The 18,789-nt window shown below is 39.6% G+C and overlaps 1 protein-coding gene and 1 pseudogene across 6 annotated transcripts in view; both read left to right on the top strand.

The window, feature by feature from the left end:
* ACP3 (acid phosphatase 3) overlaps positions 1 to 12,862 on the top strand; it is a 51,188-nt gene extending 38,326 nt beyond the window's left edge. For 5 of the 6 annotated variants that reach the window (XM_019934165.3, XM_019934164.3, XM_019934163.3 and 2 more), the window contains one exon: positions 1,012 to 3,229. In XM_019934165.3, the coding sequence (XP_019789724.1) occupies positions 1,012 to 1,201 (190 nt within the window). In that variant the 3' untranslated portion in view covers positions 1,202 to 3,229. Of the gene's footprint in view, positions 1 to 1,011; positions 3,230 to 12,167 lie in introns of those variants that run through there. The other variant, XM_033855396.2, reaches the window with a different exon arrangement.
* Positions 12,863 to 15,437: 2,575 nt separating this feature from the next.
* On the top strand, positions 15,438 to 17,797 carry LOC101333816 (protein SEC13 homolog pseudogene; annotated as a pseudogene).
* Positions 17,798 to 18,789: the final 992 nt, after the last annotated feature.

Below are 18,789 nucleotides of genomic sequence, written 5' to 3'. Positions count from 1 at the left end.
ACTTCTCATCTGTAACTTTATTCTATGTAAAGAGAATCATGAATTTTGATTGACTGTTAGTCATCTTTGACATATTATCATGATATAAAGGATACTGTCATTGAAAAAGTTATTCCAAGATATAAGTGCTCATTCATATAATATTAGGGAAGTTTTTAGAAACATATAAATGAATATTTGTGGTTACTACTGTTTATATGGTTTCTTAAAGTGATTTATTTGAAAGGCTTGTTTATAACAACATCCAAAAGTTGCAGTTGTGAGGTTACTATACTTGAATTTCTCTCCTGTCTCTTTGGCAAATGACTTCCATAGGCAGCTTGTACTAGCTTTACAAGGTTGGTTTGGGCCAGTGGTCCTTCCCTAAACAGTGTATTTTTTTTTAAATAAAGTGGTGAGAGAGCCCTCCTCAACACGAGCAAATGTAAGGACTTGAATACACACCCACCCCCTCCTTCTGAGGTATCATTTTTATAAGTCTTGCTGTATATTCAAGCACATATGTTATATATTATTCAGTTCCATGTTTCTGGCCTGGTTAAGGAGAGGGAAGATACATTCATTCAGGGGGAAGACTGAAAGAAATATTGAGAGAGGAAAAAGAAAAGGAAAGAGCAAATGTGAAGCATGAAAGAGAGAGAATAGGAGAAAGAAAACCCAACAACCCACCTGCGCCCCACTTCTTACTTGAAAGTTCACCAAATCACCCCCAACTCCCCCAACCATTGCCCCTCAGCTCCTTCTCTGACTAAGCATCCCGGTCCCTGCCTCGCATGCCCCTGGTCATCTAACAAACCAGCCCTCCCATTTCCACCCTCCCAATCTGGCCCACCTGCCCCAGTCCCCCTCTTCCCACAGCTAAATTGGCTAATATCTACTCTTTCCCATAAATTCTTCCACTAGTCCTTCAGCTGACATGGTACAGGCTAAGTAGAAAGAAATTCAATGGAAGTTCAACAACACAGAACTAACAGAGGTCTTTCCTCCTGTTCCTCTACCTTCCTTCACCAGGGAGTACTTCATAGAGATGTACTATCGGAATAAGACGCAGCATGAACCACATCCCCTCACGCTGCCTGGCTGCACCCCCAGCTGCCCTCTGACAAAGTTTGCTGAGCTGGTTGCCCCTGTGATCTCCCAAGACTGGTCCACAGAGTGTGCCATGAGCAACCATGAAGGTACTGAGGACGCTATGGATTAGGGTGCACACAGAGCTCTGCAGAGAGGGCAGAATACCCTTTCTCCAGACGGTTGGTGCTTTGAGAATATAAACTGGCTTCAACCCCATCTTTGGGGGAAATAGGTTTGGGGTGATAATTGTATGTTTCAGAGACCTCAACTTCAGGCAACTCCTACCTCTTTACCTGGCCCTGCTCCTACTTGCCATAAACCTTGTCAACCTACATAAACCCAGGAGGCAGTAATGAAGCAGAAAACATTTACTTGGGATCAAAGAATTGCAATTCGGGGAACACATATCAAACTGGAACAAAATTAGAAATGTAAGAATGGGGGCTTCCCTGGTGGTGCAGTGGTTGGGAGTCCACCTGCCAATGCAGGGGACATGGGTTCAGGCCCTGGCCCAGGAAGATCCCACGTGCCACTGAGCAACTAAGCCCGTTGCACCACAGCTACTGAACCTGCACTCTACAGCCCACGTGCCACAACTACTGAGCCCACGTGCCACAGCTACTGAAGCCCACTTGCTTAGAGCCCATGCTCCACAACGGGAGAAGCCACAGCAATGAGAAGCCCACGCACCATAATGAAGAGTAGCCCCCCCTCTCCGCAACTAGAGGAAGCCCGCACGCAGCAATGAAAACCCAAGGTGGACAAAAATAAATTAATAAAATAAATAAATTTAAAAAAAAGAAATGTAAGAATGTTCTGAATATCTCCCAGGAAAAATGTATTGAGTATTTAGGAATAAACCTACCTAAGGAGACAAAAGACCTGTATGCAGAAAATTATAAGGCACTGATGAAAGAAATTAAAGATGATACAAATAGATGGAGAGATATACCATGATCTTGGATAGGAAGAATCAACATTGTGAAAATGACTCTACTACCCAAAGCAATCTACAGGTTCAATGCAGTCCCTATCAAACTACCACTGGCATTTTTCACAGAACTAAAACAAAAGATTTCACAATTTGTATGGAAACAAAAAAGACCCCGAATAGCCAAAGCAATCTTGAGAACGAAAAATGCAGCTGGAAGAATCAGGCTCCCTGACTTCAGACTATACTACAAAGCTCCAGGAAACAAGACAGTATGGTACTGGCACAAAAACAGAAATATAGATCAATGGAACAGTATAGAAAGCCCAGAGATAAACCCACGCACATATGGTAACCTTATCTTTGATAAAGGAGGCAAGAATATACAGTGGAGAAAAGACAGCCTCTTCAGTAAGTGGTGCTGGGAAAACTGTACAGGTACATGTAAAAGTATGAAATTAGAACACTCCCTAACACCATACACAAAAATAAACTCAAAATGGATTAAAGACCTAAATGTAAGGCCAAAAACTATAAACTATTAGAGGAAAACATAGGCAGAACACTCTATGACATAAATCACAGCAAGATCCTTTTTGACTCACCTCCTAGAGAAATGGAAATAAAAACAAAACTAAACAAATGGGACCTAATGAAACTTAAAAACTTTTGCACAGTGAAGGAAACCATAAATAAGACCAAAGTACAACCCTCAGAATGGGAGAAAATATTTGCAAATGAAGAAACTGACAAAAGATTAATCTCCAAAATTTACAAGCAGCTCATGTGGCTCAATAACAAAAAAACAAACAACCCAATCCAAAAATGGGCAGAAGACCTAAATAGACATTTCTCTAAAGAAGATATACAGATGGCCAACAAACACATGAAAGAATGCTCAACATCATTAATCATTAGAGAAATGCAAATCAAAACTACAATGAGATATCCTCTCACACCAGTCAGAATGGCTAGTGGGAAGCAACCGCATAGCACAGGGAGATCAGCTCGGTGCTTTGTGACCACCTAGAGGGGTGGTATATGGAGGGTGGGAGAGAGGGAGACGCAAGAGGGAAGAGATATGGGAACATGTATATATGTATAACTGATTCACCTTGTTATAAAGCAGAAACTAACACACCATTGTAAAGCAATTATACTCCAATAAAGATGTTTTAAAAAAAGAAATAAAATATTAAAATAAAAAAACTTATTGGAATGTTGAAAGTGTGGGTGTGATATCTGTTCTGAGGACAAAAGGAATGTATAAGGCTTCGATTCTGGTATCTTCAGAAAACCTAAGCAAACTCACAGGTCCTACTGAAACCACTTACTATAAATGAAGAAATATTCAAATAACCCCCTTTAGAGTCCTGTAGATTTGCCATGTGCAGATGTAACTTGCCTAGAGAACACCATGCTACATTACCAGCAGGAATAAAGATGAAACAGTTTCTAGAGATGATTTCTACTGGATGCCAGAGTCTAGACCAAAGCTATTCTCTCTCCTAGTTGGTCATGGGATGACTGACATATGACATCAATTGATGTGTTTGTGTTCTTTCTTTTCCAAGTAAATATTTGGCCGTGGGGCCATCATTTAATTATCATTTCTCCTCCATGCATGTAAGCCAAATGAAAAATAATGAATAAAGTCATTTTAGGAAGTTCAAAAGCACCACTTTTATAATTTTTTTTTTTAAAAAACTGTGTGTATGTACTTAGAATTAAATTCCTGAAGGACAGATTTTAGGGGCTATATTTTTGTTTGGGATTTTATTTTAATGTAATAAGAGGGAAAATATTAATGTAAAGTAAAGTGACTTTGGTTTAAATGAATGTTCTAAATTAAAAGTGTATTTAGTTTGGACTTTGCTACTTCAGATAAAGGCTAAGCTGATGGATAGCTCTGCTTCATCTATTTAAGATGGAACTGGCTAAGAAAGCAACCTCTGGAAATTTACAATGTAGTGGGGAAGTAAAGAGATACATATTACAAGGTTACGTCTAATGACTCCAGGGGTTGCTATGGGAATAGAGTTACCTGGATTTGGAGGGAAGGAGGAAGCAAGAAGCATCAGGGAAGGCTTCCTACAAGGGTTGACAGCATACGGAATCAATTTGGAAGGTTTCTTCTAATGGTGTGGTACAAGGTGCTCAAAAGGCCTTTATCAAATGTACTAGTGGCTTGAAGTTGGAAAGGATAGAGGAGTTACTTGGCAGAAGATTCAGGATCCAAAGAGATTTCCACAGGTTTCCTTCAAGGGGCCAATTTTAATGGGATAAAATGTCATCTCCACAGGAGCAAGGATTTTTATTTGTGGTATTCTCTCTTGTATTGGTTCTCAGCACCCAGAAGTGCCTGTGCCTGGCATGGATTAGTGCTCAATAAATATTTGCTCATGATGGTATAAATTAGTTATCTTTCCTCTCTGAACCTACTCTTTCTATCTCGATTAGTAGCAATACCCAGTAATTTGGGAGTTATCTGGTTATCACTCTCTCCTTCATTCTCCAAAGCCATCTGTCACCTCTTCTTATCAAATCTACCTGCAGTATGTTTGTAGAATTCTTTTCCTCAAAAGACCAACATCAACAATCCAATGTCCAAGTAGAGTGAAATATAATTAAGCAGAAGAATATGTTAATAAAAAGAAAACTTAGGGATTGGTGTGCTGGATCTAGTTCATACAGATCTCAAGTGTAGAAAGTATGTATCACTTCCCAACTCTGAGATCAATGACTTCACTTTGGCAGTTTGAAATTGGTCATGCTGTCATATAGGAGTATTTTCACTACAGAAAACAGCATATCCCACAAATTAGAGTTTTGTTTTATGTTTTGGGTTTTTTTTTTAAATCCAGTTTACCAGCACACCACTGGTTTTAGTTCATAGGAAGTTTGTAACACAAAGTGGTCTCCAACAAAGTGAATTCAATATTTGAACTTCTTTAAGGAAAAAAGGATTCGATTTGTTCTATATGGTCTCCAAGAGTGATGTGAGAGGCAGCAGGTAAACATTTCAGGAAGACAGATTGTGTTCAATGCTGGGAAATCCCTGGGACCAGAAATGTCCATTGGGGTGGATGCCCACTTGCCTTGGCAGAGACTCTACAGAGCAGGTTGAAGAATGGAAGGTGGTAGGGGTTGAATGACTCTTTAGTAGGGCCACCAAATATAGCAAATAAAAGTACAGGATGCCCAGATAAATTTGATAAATAGCTCTAACTGCTGAATTTTTATAATTTATTGAAAAAAAGCTGAATTTGAGACACTAACAGTGCCCTGAGAAAGCCAGTAGAGGAAGCAGTACAAAACCATTAACAGGACATATCCTGTATATACAGAATGCCTGACCACCCTACTCCTTAGGGTATTTCCATCCATGAAATTCTCCTTATACCTATGAGCAGTGTTTTCACCTAGTGCTGGTAGGCCCAATTAACTTCATTCTCATATCAATTAAATTAACCAGAGGCTTTGCTGGGAAATTCATAAGTCTAAGTTTCATACTATGTTACTTGAAAGTAATAAAATTCTTGTTTTAGAAAATGCTTCTTTAATTCCAAAATTTTACTAACATAGTCAGACTTTCTTCACTTGCATTCTCCCAACCCTACCTCAATCTCCAACTCCAGTTATTTGGTAGGAAAGAGATTTACTGTTAGGAGGTTCCAGTTTCCCCTCATAATCTTTGTAAAGCTGAGAATCTATAGCACATAAACACATGCCCAAGATTTAACCATGAGCTTCTTACAGGCAGGATCCATACTTTTTTCCTCCTTGAATCTTCAGCCAGTAGGCAATGCTGAGAACCTGGTGCCTTTAATCAATATTTGCTAATTGAACAAATGTTCCACCCTCCATACCTAGCCTGATTTCCTCATGGCTGGGCCCGGATGTCAGAAGCCTGGATGTCAGTTGTTCAATAAATGGGGGAGAGAAGCTATGAATGAGCCTTGAATGTAACTGCACTGTAAAGACCCACTCATTGACTATATATCTGTATATTTATACCACTGTGTCTGTGTCTTTGGCCTCTGTTTCCAGCATAGTCACTTTGGCATTCTCCTGTTCTCCCATTTCTATTTAAAGTCCCTGTTCAATAATGTCCCTTCCAGCACCCCTACTTCCTCAGAGATGAGGCCATCTGATTACTATACCTTTTTCACATCCTTGTTATTATCATGAATTTCCCAGGAGATGTCTCATCATTCATTAGTGACATTGGTAACTTGCTTTGGTAAACCCCAACTCACTCATCACCCCCACTCTGCCCTCAACCTAGGCAATTCTGACAGTCATAATAATGGCCTTCCCCATACACTGACTGCTTCACTGATACCCACCCCTAGATCAAATCAACCACACAGCTTCTTCATTCTGATCTGATGAGTGTAGCTAAATGAAACCAACTATCACCATTTCAAACTATGAATGTGGACATTTCTAGTCCAACCTCAGCTGGATCTTTCAACACAGCATGATAAATGTATTCACCCTTACTGGACTCTTTCCCTGTTTTCTACAAGAAGGTCTTGTGGATTTTCCCAAACTTCTAATTCCATCTTTTCTTTAATTCTCATGAAGTGTCCTGAGAAGATCAAAATAATCCACTGAAAACTCTTTCAGTTCTCCTGTCACTGCCTCAAAATATCTCAGTAGCTTTCACCTGTCTTTCCTGCTGTCCCTCAGGAAAACATGCTCCTCCTTGAATAACTTAATTCCTCTCCTCAGGCATATGATCCCACCTCTACAGTCTCCTTGGACCTCGATGAATCTCCTAGTTAGCTTCATTTTCTTCCTCTGCTCTGGCTCTGTCCCCTCTGCTAAGAAAATATTCAAGTCTCTTATCAAGAGCACCTTCAAGTGCCTGCTCCATCTCATTCTCGTCAACCCCAATTTTCTCAAACTAAAAATTTACATTCTCCAACTCTATTTCCTCCTCTCCTTCTCACTCCTGAACTATTCTGTAAAATGATATTCATCCTTCCTTCATCTCTTTTTTGAAACTTCCCTTTTGAAAGTCATCCATGCCTAATTCAGTGGCCTCTTTCCCTTTTCCTGTCAAAATCACACATCCCCATTTTATAGGGAAGAAAACTGAACGTCACAAAAGAACCATGAGTGGTAGTGTCGAGATTCAAGCCTATAACACTCTCCAGGCATTAAGTTTGATAAGGAAACAGCAGCAAGACCAGCAAAATCTCCCTATGTGACTTGTAGACTTTGTTACAGATGTGGGGAGGCAGGCAAGGAGGACAGAGAGATAGAGAATTTGACAAGCTCAAACAATCCAGCATGGTGAGTACTATAATGAAGAACACACAGATAACTATAAAAACATATAGCAGAGGCAACTAGCCTAATTCTAAGGGGTCAGAAAAGTCTTTTCAAAGTGGGAGATGTTTAAACACAAACCTGAAGGAGACAAGGAATTAACTAGGTGAGTGGAAATGAGAGAGGAGAATGTTATAGACAAACAGGGAAAATACATAAAGGCCAAGAGGCTAAAGACAGCATGGGGCATTTTAGGTACTGGAAAAAGTATCTCTAGTGAGAATGCAAAGATGCTAGAAAGGCAGGCATTAAGTGTCTCGTAGGTCAAGTTGAGTAGTTCTGGTCATTAAAAGATTTTAGGCAGCGGACAGATGATGTGACTGGCCTCTTGTTTTAGACAGACCTCTTTGGGTCTAGTGGGAGAATGGATTGAAGAAAAGTGGGTGGGGGAAGAACAGTTGGGAAGCTGTTGAAATAATCAAAAAAATTGGTAAAAGTGAAGGAGAAAAGCAAAAATATTCAAAGAGAGAAAAGTAGAGTAGACTGGACTTGGGGATTAATGGCACCAGGAAGAGGCTTTTGACACATATTGCCAAAATAGTTTTCCAAAAAGTAGTACCAATTCACACTGCCTTCAGCAGCTTTCCCCATGTAGTAGGACATCTTGTCAGTCATTACCCACATTAGACCTCTTTGAAATAAGATACAATTAATCACTCTCTTTTCTCAGATTCCAGGACATTCCTCTAAACAAACTCACAAAATCTTTTACAGTACAAGGGAGCATATAATTTTTAAAAATAAGCATGAAGGAGAAGGAAAGAGAGAGAGAGAAAAAACCTCTTCTGAGTCTTCTCTTTGTTCTCAGAATTTTGTTGAGTTTCTGTTGGATTGGTAACTTCTATCAACTCCCTAAATGATGGTGTCCCTTGTTTTCTTATTCCAGTCACCATGCATCAGTATTACCCAGGACTCTATCTTCTACTTCTCTAATCCTTATTTTCATATCTATATATAGAATTCTAGACCTGTTTTTTTCCAGCTGCCTACTGATCATCTCTACCAGGATAATAACCCATCTCAATCCTACATTTGAAACAAATTTTATTATCTCCTCTACTCCAAATGGATCCTTCCTAATGTGCTTTCAATCTCACTTCACAGCTTAATCATCTTCTCATTCACCCAACCTGGAACCTATGGGGTGGCCTTGACCACAACATCTCCTTTACCAGTATATTTAGTCCATGACAAAGCCTTTCAATTATACTTTAGCAGCATCTCTTGAATTCCCTCATCTGCATTCTCAGGGCCACACTTCCAGTGCTGAGCCCTCAGTATCTTGTCAAAGGCATTTTAATAGCTATCAGGCCGAGAATATCTCCACCATCTTTTCTTTTTCCAGTTTTGCTGGGTCATGTCACTTCCATGTGTAATAATTGCTGATGATTTCCATTTGCCCCATGATAAACCAGACCTTCTAAAACCTGAGCCTCAACCTACATATCTGGTCTCACCTCGCCACAACCTATATTCCAGGCACAGGCAATTGCTCATTATTGCCCAAAGACACTCTTGTGCAATTCATTCTGTCTCATGACAAAAGTTTATTTACCTCAAAGGCCAGCTCAAATCTTATCATTTTCTCAGAAGACTTTCCAAACTCTCTTCCAAATGAACACTTTTTGTTCATTTCAACTTTCTCTCTGTTCCAATGGCATATCTTTTACACCTCTACTTTACTATTTATCACATCACCTCATAATTATCTATCTGGTTCTCGCATTAGATATTTATCTCCTCACGAGCAAGGATCATGAAACCCCAGAACCCAACACACAGCTGGCCTGCCATATGTTGTGTGCTCACTGCATATCTAGGAAGGAGAAAAGGAAGAAAAAAGATTCGGAAAGCATATTACAACATAGACCAAAAAAAATTGAAAATAAATTTCCAAATACAGAAAGTCAGCCATGGCCATTAATTTTAAAGAATCATTAGTCTCTTGCCTTCTTCCCTCATTTTCATTTAGTCCTTTCCTTTCTTCCTCAATTCTGTTTATTTCCCTCCAACTTTACATTAACTCCATCTGCAGTGCTAATGGCACTGGTCCACCAAGATCTAATTTGATTAATATTCACCTTCTCACGGCACCAAGAGGCATCCTGACATCATGAGAAAAACACTGAACTAAGAATTGAGAACCTATGAGTTCTAGATCATTAATTCTTTCCACAAATATTTACTGAGCTCCTGCTTTGTGTGAGGTACTGTTCTAAGCACTTGGGGTATGTTCATGAACAAAAAAGATAAATGTTCCTCCCTTCATGAAGCATACATTCTGTTAGAGGGAAGGAGAGATGGATAATAAATAATAAACATAATAAATAAGTATTTTGGAAGGTGAGGATCACAAGTGTTAAGTGGGGATAGGTGTGGGGAGAGGACATATAGGTTACATTTTTAAATAGAAAGCCCTCGTTGAGAAGATAAGATTTGAGCAAGGAAGGTGGTGGAGTTACCTGGTGCAGGGATTTGTGAGAAGAGCATCTAGACAATGGTAACAACTATAGCAAAGGTGGTAAGGGGGAGAATGCCTGGTGTGTTTGAGGAACAAGAAGGCCTGTGTGGCCAAAAGAGAGTAAGTGAAGGGAGCGTGTAGGAGAGGAAATCCAAGAGGTTAATAAGGCAAGATGATATAGAGCCTCGTAAACTGTTATCAGGATTTTGGCTTTCATTCTTAGTGAGATGAGCATTCATTGCAGACTTTGTTTTAAGTAGAGGAGTGGCATGATTTGACTTGAAGCCATTTGGCTACTGTGTTGAAAATAGATTGTAGGGAGAAAGGATAGAAGCTAGGAACAAGTAGGAGGGCATGGTACTGATCCCATAAAAAGATGATGGTGGTTGGGGATTTCCCTGGTGGTCCAGTGGTTAAGGCTACACCTTCCAATGCAGGGGATGTGGGTTCAATCCCAGGTTGGGGAGCTAAGATCCCACATGACTTGTGACCAAAAAAACCAAAACATAAAACAGAAGCAGTATTGTAACAAATTCAATAAAGACTTTAAAAATGGTTCACATCAAAAAAAAAAAATGATGGTGGTTCAAACCAGACTGGTGGCTGAATCATTGGTTTCTGGATATAGTTTTTGGTAGAACCAACAGGATTTCCTGAGAGATTAGGTATAGGATGTGAGAGAAAGGGAGGAATCAAGGGAGACTCCAAGATTTGGGGGCTGAGATTCTAGAAGTAGGAAGTTTCCATCAACTGAGATGGGGGAGGCTGTGGGAAGAACAGATTTGGCAGGGGAGGGTGGTGGGGAGCAAGGGGTCTAGGAGCTCAGTTTTGGACTTGTTGAGATTGAAGTGCCTATTAGATGTCCCAGGGAATGAGTTGAATAAACAGTTGGATATCTGAGCCTTGAGTTTGGGGAAGATTTAAATTTGGCAGTCATTAGTGAATAGATGGTTTTAAATTCATGAGACTTATAAGATCCAATGTATTTCAACCCAAATGCAATTATCTGCTTAATCTTAGCCAAATTATCTAATCTCTCTGCTTCTCATTTTTTTCATCTCTACAATGATAAGGTTAAGCTAAATATGTGATTTTCAACTGTGTTCCATGGAGCAGTAGGGTTCTGTAGACAGGGCTGCCAGGATCAGAAATATGTTTCCTCTCCTATTGCCTAAACCAACTAGCAATCCCATATTTTTACAATGAAAATCAGACATACATTTAGAGATAGTGCAAGCAGGTATTTATGATGTATATACTATAGTGGACTAGGGTGTGTGTTGGGTGGGAGAAGTATCTTTCCAGATGAAATAATGAATAGCATCTCATAAAAAACAACCCCATATATCTGCTTCATGACTGGTCAGCTTTCAAAGGGATATATGTAAATAAAGGTACAAAATAGCAATAGTACACAGTTATCCTAAAAATTCTTACCATAGTCAACATGTGCTCAGGTTTCTTCTCTAAAAGATATTTACTGAAAATTAAATTCAAAGAGTATTGATATTCCATTTATTTTAGACCCAATTACTGATGGCAGTATTCAGAATTCCCTTTGACCCTGACACCATGAACAATTGATACTTTTTAAAAATAAATTTATTTATTTATTTTTGTCTGCATCAGGTCTTTGTTGCTGCACATGGGCTTTCTCTAGTTGCGGTGATCGGGCGCTACTCTTCATTACCACGCAAAAGTTTCTCATTGTGGTGGCTTCTCTTGTTGCGGAGCACGGGCTCTAGACATGTGGGCTTCAGTAGCTGTGGCACATAGGCTCAGTAGTTGTGGCTCACGGGCTCTAGAATGCAGACTCAGTAGTTGTGGCACACGGGCTTTGTTGCTCTGTGGCATGTGGGATCTTCCCGGACCAGGGCTCGAACCCATGTCCCCTACATTGGCAGGCGGATTCCTAACCACTGAGCCACCAGGGAGGCCCAATAATTTTAACTGTAGAAAAATGCATGAAGTTATTGCTGAAAGAGGACCTTAGAAATACTTCAGTCAATTACCTTTACTTTATAGTGGAAGAGCTGAGGCCCAAAGGTCAAAAGTCATGCTGGAACTGGAACCTAGGTCATTTCCTATTTCTTAGTCCAGTGCTCTTTTCACCACACTATGCTGATTTCATGGCTGTTTCAGAAATGGCACTGAAATTTTACATGAAGGCAGAAATCAGCAATGATACGTGATCTTCATATTTTCCTAATCAGTTAATTTTATTATCTTCATGGTTTCCTAATCCATTACTTTACAATAATGTTCTTCGTATTTTCTCACAGTTGTAAGGATCATCCTTGCCATTGTCTTTTGCCTGGTGTCTGGTGTCCTAATCGTGCTGCTGTTTATCCTCATCCGCCACAGGCCCTGCTGACAGAGAGACTCTGTGGAAACATCTGAACAGATGGCTGAATAAGGGCGGACATGCCAGGCCAATCCCCTGTGCTGCAGCATTCCTCAGTGATGCAGCATTCAAAGGACAGGTTTTCACCTTGTGGGCATCACCCCATCTTTTGAGCCTGCCTAGAGAAGAGTCTGAACTCACAGTGACCCAGGGACAGCTGCCAGACTGACTGATGAATGAACACCAGGTCATCCTGGTGTGGGCTTCTCATTCAGCTGGAAGGAAACTGTTCTGCAAAGGATAGTCATATTCTCTGGCACAAATGTCCAGAGAAAAATAAGAAGTCAAATTCCAATCAGCCTTTTGCCTTCAAAGAGCAAAAGCTTACAAGGGGTGACAAAGACATAGATTAAAGAAGACTGGATAATGGGAAAAATTAGACTAGAAGTAGTATGATATAGGATGATTCTTAAGAAATAGGACTCAATCAGAAGGTATAAATAAATCTCTTTTTTAACTCTTAAGTAGGTTTAATGCAAACATGCACACTAATTTTTCTTCTTATTAAATGTTTGAAGAAGGAATTTGACAACACATGTAGAAAATAAGTACTGCTATATTGCAAAGGGAGGGGGTGACTTTTTAAAGTTTTATTAAATTTTTATTACAAGTAATTGTATCCAAAACAAAAATAAATGCAGATAATAAAGAAGAGTATAAAATACAAAATAAAAGGTCTTCTTATACACTTCCAATCATCAGAGGCAATGTTGTCAAGAATGTCTGGTTTTAGTTCTCCTAGCGATTAGCATGAATTTTATGAATTACTTTTATTTTATGAAATTTTTACATGTTTTACTGCTCTTATAACCCATGGAGTCCTCTTTCTTGTATTCTTTTTCCCCTTCCTTGAAGTTTGTTTTTTTTTTTTTATGGGTGCATGGGCTCTAAGTTTTCTGGTTCTAATATGTCTATATAATGCCCTCCCGCTTACCTATCAGTCAGCTGGATATAAATTTTCCTATTGAAAAATCATTTCCCTCAGAATTTGAATTCAGTATTCTGTTGTCTTCTAGCATACAGGTCTGCTGACAAGAAGTCTGATATCAAGGAAACTCTGTGTAGAACTTGAATTTCTTGGTATTCTCCATGCCTCAATTTTCTCTCACATTTTCCAGATTTTTGTCTTATTTTTCTGCATTCTAAGAAATTTCATTTTCCAGAACACCAACTTGGTCTTCAGCAACAATTATTTCTTTTTTATTTCCAAGAATTCTTCCCTATTCATTGATTGTTCATTTTTCATTGTGGCCCCTTCTTATTTTAGGAATGCAATCTATTCTTGAATGTCTTCAAGAATGCTACTTAGAATTTTTTCAAGTTCTCCTCTGCTCCCTAAATTATCTCTGTTTTCTCTGGGCTCAGTTGTTTGAATTTATTAATCTTGGACCTTCTCTTTCATGCTCCAGGTTTGTCTCAAATTCTTGTGAATCATAATCCACAAATGAAGAACTTTGTAGATTAGTAGGGATGGCTGGTGTTGGTTTCCTAGTTTTGTATATCTATTTTCCCGACAGACATCTTTAATAACTGCTTTAAAATTCTCTTTTGCTAATTGCACCATCTTGGTTCTCTCACGATCAGTCTTAATTCATTGCCTTTTTAGGTTGCATTTTCCTGTTTCTTTGTATATAGAATAATTTTGGATTGTGTTTTAAACATTGTAAATGATATGTTATAGAGGATCTGGATTCTAGTATGTTCCTCTAGAAAGTTGTGGGTATTTTTTAAGCAGTTAGTTAAATTGGTTGAATTCAAGATGCAAACTATCTCCCCTGCAATGGATAGCAACTAAAAGATAGGGACAGGGACAGGTTTCCAAACACCAGAGCTCATGAAAATAAAATTAGTCCATCTAATGAAAACTTACTTTTACCAAATTAACACAATAATTTTGTAGACCAGTGTTCTGTAGACCACAATTAATGATCTTTTCCAGGGAAACATGCTGAAATGAAAATATTACAGCTTTCCCCATTAAAGATACATTGCTCTTTTGGAAGGCAGATCTAGGCTTTAAATAGTGTGCCCATTATAGAGTGGTCAAATGTGAAATAAAATAGACTGAGGCAAAGAATTGATGGCATTTGATGCTGGTTCATTGCACATGAATAAATGACTTCATTTCTCTGTTCCTCTCTCCTTTGCAGACTCCCAGATTTGCAGCTCCCACATGCCAATTTCAAGCATTTCAGTTTCATCTTTACCATTTGGGCATTAGCTATACTATTTATGGCTTAATATATTTTATAATGTTATCCTATCCTATATATGAACTCAGAAATGCTGGCTATAAATTTTCTAATATAGATTAAACTAAATATAGACTACCGTTATCATAAAAAGTTGATATGTGCAGTATCTAAAAACCACATGTGGCATTTAGGAACCACCTAAATAATTCAAGAGTCACTGAAAGTATTCAAGAGAGGTCCATTTGGTTTTCAGTGGGAGCTATATGTGCCAACCAAATGTATTAACTCATTTGAATCTCACTATACATCTATGAGGAGGATACTGTTTTATATACATTTTACAGATGTGTAAACTGAGACACAGAAAGGCTTGCATGTCCTAGTCACAGAGCAGGCTCTATGGCTGACCCAGATTTCCGCCATAACACACTGACTTCAGAGCCTGTGCTCATAGCCATGATACAATAGTGCCCCTTGAGGTCTGTTTCCAGACCCAGACCAAGTTTTCAGATGCACAGAGATTGCTTCCAGTACAACTACACCATTCTAACGTGCATTTTCATTATGTGCTCTTTAATCATCCTATATATACTCTTCTATGAAGAGACTGTAACCTTTGGAGACCAATCGAGGAGTCAGCATTTGGGAAGGATTTGGCTAATCTGAGGTCTTGGAAAGGGGGCTGAGGTACCTTCAAACCATAGGCCATCTATTAGACAATATACTTTCATCACATTATATTACTCCCTGTGGTTCCTACTGACACCAAAATGCCACGCAAGTCTCAATTTGTCAACCATTCCTGAGCCCCTCATTTATGCCTGTCAGTTTGCTAATCAATGTGAAGGATACATGATTGCCCATTACCTATCACTGCCAAACTAACTACCCTAAAATTCAGTGGCTTAAAACAGGCAATTTATTTTGCCCACAATTTTATGTGTCAGGAATCCTGGAAGAGCCTAGAGGGACAGTTCACCTCTGATCCATGTGGCAGCAAGTAGGGTGGCAAGAACTAAAGGACCCATTTCCAAGATGGCTTCTTCACTTGGGGGTCTGATACTTGTGTTTCTTGGTCACCTTTTTCTCCATATGGTATTTTATCCTCCAGGGCCTCTTCATATAGCTTGGGCTTTTTGCAGCATGGTGATCTAGGATAACTGCACGTCTTACATGGTGTCTTGCTTCTATGAGGAAGGAAGCAGAAGTGGACAGCTCAGTTAAGAGTTATGCTCAGACTAGTATAGCATCACTTCTAACATATGCTGTTGTTCAAAAATGTCATGGGCTCATCCAGATTCAAGGGGGTGGAAAAATATTCTACCTGCTGATGGGAGAGTATCAAGGTCATATAGTGAAAGAGCATGAGGGGGTGGGAAATATTATTGCTGTCATCTTTGGAACATACAGTCTTCCACACCTCAAAAAGCTTTTACTCTAACTCACGGGTTCATCAATAAAAGTCCATGGATAAAATTTAGGAGGTCTGTGAACTTGGAAGGAAATAAATCATATTTTTATTTTCTCTAATCTCTAAACTTTAGCATTTCTATCCATTCTGAATGTAGGCACAAACTACAGGAGTTATAGCAATACCTGTGATTTTGTTACCAATAAAAATCACAGATATTTTTACAGCACATTCAGTTGGGTATCAGGGGCCTGATCCTGGCCTATGGGAGCTTCAATGGGGCCATCTCCCTACTGACCTATTCCATGTTGGGCCAGTGGGAAGTGAAGAAGATCAATAACGCTCACACTACTGGCTTCAAAGCAGTGAGCTGGGCCCCTGCTGTCATGCCTGGAAGCTTCATAGACCAGCCATCTGGGCAGAAGTCCAACTACGTCAAGAAATATGCATCAGGTGGCTGTGACAACCTCATCAAACTGTGGAAGGAGGAGGAGGACAGCCAGTGGAAGGAAGAGCAGAAGTTGAAAGCACACAGTGACTGGGTTTGAGACATGGCCTGGGCCAGCTCCATTGGCCTGCCTACCAGCACCATTGCCAGCTGCTCCCAGGATGGTCGAGTGTTCAGTTGTACCTGTGATGATGCCACGGGCAATACATGGTCTCCTAAACTGTTGCACAAGTTCAATGATGTTGTATGGCATGTGAGCTTGTCCATCACAGCCAACGTCCTGGCTATCTCAGGCAGAGACAATAACGTGACCCTGTGGAAGGAGTCAGTCAACTGGCAGTGGGTGTGCATCAGTGATGCCAACAAGGGCCAGGGTTCCATATCCACTTCAGTCACAGAAAAGTGACTGAGAATGAGCAGTGACAAGACAGGCAGGGCCTCTACTTGCTGCCTCCAGGACTGCCCTTTCCTGGGCCAACTGACCACACACCTGGGAGGAAGAATGCCCAACTCCCACAATATCACTTGCTCCTGGGAGTCATAACAAATGCAACCAGATTCATCATCTGCCTTAACATGATTTGATATGGTTTGTAATATACTGTCCAGCTGAATGCACTCTTGTTAAGAGGGAAAAACTACAAATGACCTTCAAATCTATTATTTTAAAATATTTTGGGTCATTTTTATGTAACTTTTAGGTGCAGGCATCATTTGTGAGGGCAGGGGGGTGTTTCCAAAGTATTTAAATAAATTCATATTGCTTATAAACAACAAAAACAAAAATGCCTGGATGCTATAGCTTCAATTCTGAGAAAAAAAATAATTATGAACTTAATATTATATATCCAGTAAACATGTCAATCAAATGAGAGGGAAAATTAAGTCACTTTCAGACTTGTAAAAATTCAGTAGGCTTATTCCTCATGCATGCTTTTAAGAAAATTACTTTTGAAGATATTCTTTAGCCAAAACAAGAATAAAATTCAAGAAAGGTAAAGACTGGAGATCCAAGATAACTGACTCTAATCCAGGACAAGAAGTCAGGATGACAGGTTGGCATCTATCCCAGAGAGCACCTGGTCCAGATTGAAATAAAAATTCAGAGGGTTCTGGGTAATGTATCTACAATAATTACATTGCATCCCTTACCACGAATAGAATATGTTTAGGAAGATAGATAATATTAGTGACTTGATGAAGACACATGATTAAAAATTAAATTAAAGACACTTTGAAATCAATATTAACAAATCACAATAATGGAAACAATGTGTATTGATATTTTCAATTTTAGACTCAACCAATGGACACACCATGAAAGGATTAATTATGGTTACAGAAGAGATGATAAAACCTCACAAAAGTTGGCAGAAGGGCATGAGGATAGAATAGTGGTAAAAGAGGTAGAGAGAAATATAGGAGTCTTAATTTACTCATTTTTAAAAATAATAGCTAACACTGGGTACTTATTATATGCCCACTCTAAGAGATAAACATGAATTAATTCATCTAATTTCCCAGTATAAGGAAAGCAAGGCACAGAGAAGCATCTAAATTTCTATCATATATTGCTTCTTACTTCATGGAAAGTCAAAGAGATGCAAAAGTTATTTTGTGAATGACTAAGAAAATAAAAGATTTTTCTATATTATTTCTAAAAATAATAATATATCTACTAAAGGCACAAAAATAGGTATATATATTAACTTGGTGATTTTTATAGCTCTTCAGGAGTTAAATCAGTTTTGTATAGTTCATGAATAGAGAGATCAATGAGGGGAAAGAATATAAATTCCAGAAACATGCATACATGCATATAGAAAATTAATATATGGTAAAGTTGGTTTCAGTGACTAAGAGATATGGTTAAGAAAATGGCTAGTTTCTCCCTCCTGAAGCCACCAGCTCTCCCACGGGACCCGTCCCCACCAGGGCTCCTGTGACCCCAGTGGCCACCACCTCCTCCTCTGTACCCAGTGTCCCCCATGGGGAGCACTCTCGCAACCCTGGCTGCCACAACCTCCATGCCCCCTCCTCACTGGGGTGGACTCATGTACTACAGGGAAGCCTCTGGAGCAGACCCCTGTTGGTGACCCACATGCAGAGGTGGGGCTGAAACCACAGCTGAGCCCCAGGGGCCATGTAGCTAAGGAAGAAAAGCTGACATCTCTCCTCACAGCTGCACAAACAGCAAATTGACACTCCCACGACTGGCTTTGTAAACTCAGCACCTACAGAACATCTGAATGGACAACGAATGCTCCCAGCCAAGACAGGTCTAGCTTTAGCAGCTGTAGACTTTGTGGGCACATACATATGGGTGTCAGGTCAGGCCACAGTCTGAGCTGCTCACATAGCGCCCACAGCAGGTCCAAATCCATGATTACTGCAATCCTGGGACCTGACTTTAGTGGATCTATGCTGGTGGCATGGTGAAAACGATGTCTGAGAGACACCAGGGCCAATTGCCAGCATACCTATGGTTAAGGTGAGGCCAAGAGTGGGGCCAACAGTAGTGTAATCTG

Source organism: Tursiops truncatus, chromosome 4 (assembly GCF_011762595.2).
Source record: "Tursiops truncatus isolate mTurTru1 chromosome 4, mTurTru1.mat.Y, whole genome shotgun sequence".
NCBI lineage: Eukaryota > Metazoa > Chordata > Mammalia > Artiodactyla > Delphinidae > Tursiops > Tursiops truncatus.
This window is presented reverse-complemented; position numbering and strand designations above follow the sequence as displayed.